The 6,729-nt window shown below is 40.3% G+C and overlaps 1 protein-coding gene across 1 annotated transcript in view; it reads left to right on the top strand.

Moving 5' to 3' along the window:
- Positions 1-5,907: 5,907 nt before the first annotated feature.
- LOC138058323 (uncharacterized) overlaps positions 5,908-6,729 on the top strand; it is a 3,305-nt gene continuing 2,483 nt past the window's right edge. Inside the window, exon 1 of the mRNA XM_068904268.1 lies at positions 5,908-6,729. This exon is cut by the window's right edge and continues 2,483 nt beyond it. Within this exon, the coding sequence (XP_068760369.1) occupies positions 5,927-6,729 (803 nt within the window). The 5' untranslated portion in view covers positions 5,908-5,926.

The raw sequence follows: 6,729 nt of genomic DNA, 5'->3' as shown, positions 1-6,729 counted from the left end.
ATTTGTAAAATATTTAGGCATACCAATGTTTCGAATAAAATTTCCTTTTGATAATTTTGATGAGCCAATTAATTACGTAATAATGGGAAAGTGCTCGAAAACATGGAGTGTGGAAGGATTAGAAAGTGGAACCTAACTCTCCGCGGTTTAATTTTTTATTACGACCTACGTTTTTCGCTCCGTGAGATCTCGGCCGACTCCATTATCTGAAAGCCTGGAACAGGCAAAGTCTTCAAATAAATTAACAAATAGAAGATCAAGATAAAAATAAAGGCCCACCCCGGGACTTAAAGGAGAACTGAAGGCTAGAAGATCAATTTTTTTTGTGTCTTATTATTATCGAAATATAACGTCCTTTACCTAAACAAACAGGGAAAATCCTTTTTCATCTTGAAAGGCCTTGAATCTGCCCAAAATCTTTGGTTGTTTTTTCAATTTGAACGCCCGCCATTTTATTTGCTTTTCCTTCCGGTTACTTCCAAAAAAGGTATGTCAGCCGCCATGTTGTGACGTCATTGCGCACAAGCAAGCAGCTGGTTTCACTGAAATCTTCTGTTATCGTTAAGTCTCAACATAGTACTCCGCTTTCTTCGTCGTTAATACACGTAAGTTTATGGCAGAACTTGAACCATATTCTTTCGATCCAATGCGAGAAAGTTCAGGATCGCAGGAAGAGGAAGCAACCGAAAGGGAAGGCTCAAGATGGGGAAATACGACTTGGTGCAGCTGTGATTTTTGCTTTAACCGGGAGGCCGGGACAGCAAGAAAAGGAATGCATCTGCTGCCGCGATATAGAGGAGCTATGAACAAATCTCAGGTGAATTGATTGTATTCAAAAGGCAATAAAAACAACTTGATTACTAAGAGATTCTGTTGGCTGCTTTGTTTTGTCTGTCATTTCGATTCAATTTGAGAAACTATTCGTTGTGTAACGCAGCATTCTAGCTTTTCGACCGTGTTTACAAAGAAAAGTGCTATAAACTGCCATCGCGGGTCTGAGTGCTGCGATTAATGAACAACATGTATGTAAACACATAAGCTCTGTTCGTAGTTTTGCGAATTTTCAAACTTCAATTAAACATCTTTGTGATCGTTGTCGAGTTTATAAAACCCAGCTTGAAGTGCGAATGCCAATCACGAAATAACGTGTCCCAGTTGCTTGCAAAAACAACCTTTCGGTTCACTTCTCCGGCGCATGGTTTGCCACTGAAATCTCCCGACTAAAGAAAACATAACTTACTCACTGGGCATAAATGGAGTCGCAAAGTTATTCATCATTTCATCAATTACATGCAATTGTCGCATCGACCGCTGTGGCCAAGACACCTTCAAAACAGGAGGGTTCGAAATGATCCGAACAGATGTGACAGGGCTGGATATTTGGCTAGTTTTTTCTTCTAAATTCGGATGATCCATTCTTCGAGAAGGACTTCATTTTAAAGAGGGAAACGATGAGAGTTCTACTAGAACAGCCCACAATAGCGCACTGAACCATTTTTCAAGTTTCCCGCGTTCAAGCAAGTGAGCGCAATGACGTCACGCATAGCGCCCAAGCCTGCTATAGTACAGCCAAAATGGCTGAATTCCATCGAGTGACCAATACGGATCTCTCTGGCCTCATAAAAACGTCAAAATGTAAGGAACCCCTCAAATACTCGAATATTTCCTTTAACTAAGTCAGGCACGACAAATTTGGCGAAGGAAAAAATATTTCATTTTTATCTTCAGTTCTCCTTTAAAAAAATAACAACCGGAATTTGGTGGTTTTTGTCGTTTAATGCTCTTAACTTAAAAAAAAATGCGATAAAATACATTTACACTTGAAAAATTTTGTTAAACACGGACTCCATACGTGCGAAACTTTTTAATTAATATTCACTTTCTCTCTTTCACTATACCTTCTTATCAGCTTTTGTTCTTTCAGTATTTATAGATTGTAATTTTCAAATAATTGGGCTTGATAATGACGTTTAGGCAACGTCGAAATCTCGTTTTTTAACGAAGTTTTTAGTATTTTTTAGCATGTGTAAATATATTTTATCGCTTTTTTTTATAGTTAAATGTTTTTTCAAAATCAGATCTTCTTTAATGCTCGTACTCCATAATGTCATATGACAAATGACAGAAGTCAAAATGAAATTTTAAACTCGGTATTACGCAGGAATGCTCTAACAAGGGATTTAAAACTTCCGGTTCGGAATGGAGAGAGAGGAACAACGTGGTTGGTTCGCACTAACCGAGTTGGAATGAAGGGGCCACCTCAAAACGTAGTCCTAAATCGAAAAATGGTCTTACCGTTTGCCTAACGTCGGGAAGTTTAGGAGATTTTGGCTAAAAAGTGAGAACCCTTGAGCAACGACAACGGCGACGGGAACCAGAACGTCACAAATTTGCATATTTAGTGGGCAAAAACAATAGGTTTGTATACGACCTGCACGTGCGTTTTTCACTTTTGTCCATTTCTTTACAGTCGTCAGCAAAACAACAACGTGAAACAGCCTAATTTGAGCTGTTATCAAGAACGTCAGCACTTGAGGATAAATTTTAATTTTCTCCCCTAACTTAAGTGCCGTTCAGACGACTGTCATTTCTGAGGAACTACCACACCCTTGTATTAAAAAGGTTGAAATGGTCACTTGCGTTTTTCAGTTTTGCCCATTTCCGTCGTCTGCAAAATAGCCAAATTTGGTGTTTTATGAAGAACGTCAGCACTTGATGATAAATTTTCATTTTCTCCCCTATGAATAAACGCCGTTCCGACCAGTGTCATTTTTGAGGAACTACCACACCCTGTCATATTAAAAAGGTTAAAATATTCACGAAGTGATTACAATAGCGTGAATTTATATTTTGAGATGAAGTTCTCGTTGCGGTCGCCGTCGTCGTTGGTTAAGCTACCTGTTACTCCAACTGTATTTAGTGATCCTCTCAGCTCCTTCACGTTGTGCGCTTTACTTATTAAAAAAGAACACTGACAATGGCAAACATGGCAAACAACTCGAGTGCAACTATTACCGCACTGAAGAACGCTTCTTTAGTGCAGGCGTCGATCGATGTCTTACTGACACCTGTAAAGGAAGAAATCTTATCAAGACAATAATTTACCATCAGTTGACATATCTGTCACATTTCACGCACCTTCTGATTTGCCAGTTAAGCACGCAGCGTTCTACTGCTGTGCCGCTCATCAGTTAAATTTTGCTTGAATGAAAGTGTAACAGATCTTTCTAACTTGGTTTTTTTGTGTCGATCTGTAACCAAATGCTAATTGATGCGTTTTTCTTTCTGAGGTATTTGTTTGTCGTCGGGGACTATTTTTTTCATTATTAACTACTGATGTGATTCTCAAAGCCCCTGTGTACCAAGTTTAACATAAGTTCTTCAATATCTTTGCCACCTTATTATCCCCAAGCAATTATAATAGAGAGATTTATCATCACATTTGCAAAGCCCTCCCTGGGGTCTTGGAGAACAAGGAAACAAGTACACGGCTAATTTGAACTGGATAACAGGGGAAAAGTGACAATGTATCTTAGGGAATAAGGGAACACGAACAATTTTAGGGATCAAAAAGCTGGGAACAAGTTTGCAAGTAATTTCGCCGAAATGCTTTTCTCTTTTGACAGTTTTCTCTTCTTTTCGCAAGTTTAGCATCTCTTTGTTCATCAGGCTCCGATGCTTTTCTTTTTCGATAATTTTCTATTTTTTTAGCATGTCTTGCTTGTCTTTGCTCATCAGTGTCCGATGCTTTTCTCTTTTGATAATTCTCTCTTTCTTTAGCACGTTTTGCATGTCTTTGGGCTTCAGTTTCGCATGGTTTTTTCTTTTGATAAGCTTCCGCCCTTCGTTTAGCAAGTGTTGCCTGTTTTTGCTCATCACGTTTCTTACCACTTACTGACAGTTCAGTAATTGTTTCTACACCATTAATATGACTTTGTTCAGATAATTGAGCTGCTCAAACATTAGCATACGTATAGACAGATACAATTTCAAATATCCTAACATTCAGACAATGTCCCAAAGTTTCTACATGATTTTGAAATTCATCTAATTCAGAAAACTTTAAAACAACAGCAGTTCCATTTTCATCTGGAATTCCCAGCGAATTTCGTGCATGTGTATCAAATAGGTACAAAAAATCTGATTTTTTGATAACAGCCATCACATAACCATCAAGCACTAACATTGCACTTGAACTGTCCGAAAATGTATTACTCAAAACCTGCTTCAGTGAGCAAAATCGCCCATCGCCACAAAATGAGCGATCAATGCGCCCTTGATAAAATTTGTTGTAGTTTATGCACCTACATTGGTATCAATGTTAAGCCGCTGGGGGTGGGGGGGGGGAGGGGAGAGCCTGGCATAGGAGGGGGATTTGACGTTACAAGTCTGCCCGTGGTAGGGACTTTTGATCATTCGTTGAGTTCCGGGGGTCGACACTTTTGACTTTAACCGTTAGAAGAGTGGGGTCCACTGGACCATCTTGGCTGATCGCCATCTTGAATGACCGAGAAAGACTGAAAAATAGTACCGCCATTTTGGAATTACCCAGAAGTCACCAGAAGCAAACCGATTCTCTGCGATTCCCTCAACGCCATGAGTGAAAGAAAGGTGAATGAATCTGCTCTATATTTTGTAAGACAAAGGTCATCGAATCTTTTTAACAAGGTTGAGATGTAATACAATACAAAAGCTTTTGTTTCCGTTGTGTTCTGGTGCATATTTTTTGCATATGTTTGAATCTTCATGAGTTTTCTTCGAGCAGCTTGAGTAGATTTGCTTGAATTCATAAGCATACCTTTTCAGTACGGCGAGAGCTGTAAGACTCTGGTAGTTGGTGAGAGTTTTATCAATACGTTGAAAACAGAATTCAAAATTGATATTGACGACGAAATCTTGGTTCAGCAATTCGGATACGAATGGCAGAAGTTTGTGGATGTTGACGCTCTGGAACACGTGGCAGATCGTTCTAAGCTCCGGGTGCCCCTGGGGTGAGGAATTTGCACTTTTTTTGACCCAGGATGACTTCCCTGGGGCCGGGCATTTGAACAGAAAAACTGTTGTGCGTTCAAATCCCCCGCCTATGCCCGGCCTCCACCCCCAGTAGCTTAACATTGATAGGTGCATTAAACGGTACTCAACATTGTTCTGCGAGGTTGCTACCTCCGGCAACTCCTCTATTGAAAGACTATTGGCATCGGGAACCATTTTAGTGGTTAGTGCATGTAAATACATGTGACCTCCCTGACATAAGATGTCATCGATATTTGTTTGTGCCCATAAATCGATCGAATTCGATCGATTGAAAAGCAAAGCTGCAAGTGACAGAAATGCACACTGTCGGCCTCTAGAATGCTCACTGAAAGCTTCATGAGCTTGATGAATGCTTCCTCGAATAGAAGTAATCATAATAGATCAGCAAAAAGTGCCAAAACTCACCTGTAAGTAGCGAAACCTTGACTCTGATCAATTGTATTTATAACTTACTTCGAGCACATGCGAGTTTCCATTTTCCGCTGTCCGCTGAGCAAGCACATGTCAATTTTTCTTATAAGACAGGGTCAGACAGCTGCTGATTAGCTAGACTGCGCCATATAACAGAATTTCTGATTTGGTGTTTCTAAATGCTAACGATGGGTCGAACCGTCGAACCAAAATTTCTCGATGGCTTCAAGAATATGAAGGCTGCCTATCGGCAGCAATAACCAGGGAGCTCCGCTCTTAGGCTTGGCTAAATCCATATGTTAATTCGTTGTAGGCCAAGTATATTGTTTATCCAATTTGAACAAAGCACTAGAGGTCAGTTCTAGCCTTAACGGTGATTGGCCAATACAAAGATAAATAGTTGTCAGCTGTTGAAACAGCTGTTGTTATCTCAAATGGATTCCTTTTCGCGTGACTGGTTTGCTTCCGCTTTTTATTCAAGATGGCGGGGAAGTGTGCTGCAGTGGGCTGTTGCTTTTCCTTCTTGGTGATAATAGGTTTGATCTCCATGCTTGCATTTTATGCACCTGGGTTGTTGCCGGAGCTTGATAACATGCCGGCAGGAAACACTCTCACTGTGTATCCAGCTTATGACGAGACCCTCATCGTTCGCGGGTTTACAGTAAAATGCAACATGTTCGACATAACAGGGTTTGGGATACCTTCGTTGCAGTCCTTCATAAGGGCAACAACCACAAGGGAAGACCAAGATTTTATTTTGAATGGACTGGCGGTGTATTCAAAGCCCTCAAATGCATGCCAGCCGCTGGAGGATGTGCGCAATGCAAAAATTCAGGTCCTCAAAGTCGCTCTTGTTAATCTGACAAACAACAACTATAGTTTGTGTCCTTTGGAGAAGCTGACAGTAAATGCACAGAACGCAGGGTACTCTGTGTTGATATGTTTAACAGATGATTTTCCTTTATATTTGACGAAGGAAGAAATTTCTTCGTACAAGCGCCTGATTCCGATTTTATCTGCTGAATGGTGTGGACTATTCCCCACAGGCGAGTTCCCTGGTGATGTTAATTCTTTTTTGGCTTCTAACGACCGAACAAATGTGGAGATCCAAGTTCCACTGCAAAACTCCTTTGAACTGAATAAAATGAAATCATATTTAAAGAAACTTTATTACTGGTTCCTCGTTGGACCGATCATAACTTTGGTTTGGCTGACACGTACAAAGAAATTCTGTTGGATGTTTGGAACCCGACAAGAAGGTGAAGGTCGTGCAGTAGGGAACGG

The sequence above is a fragment of the Montipora capricornis genome, chromosome 7, assembly GCF_036669925.1.
Source record: "Montipora capricornis isolate CH-2021 chromosome 7, ASM3666992v2, whole genome shotgun sequence".
In the NCBI taxonomy this organism is placed as follows: Eukaryota; Metazoa; Cnidaria; class Anthozoa; order Scleractinia; family Acroporidae; genus Montipora; species Montipora capricornis.
The sequence above is the reverse complement of the archived record's forward strand: the minus strand, read 5'-3'. Positions and strand labels throughout refer to the sequence as shown.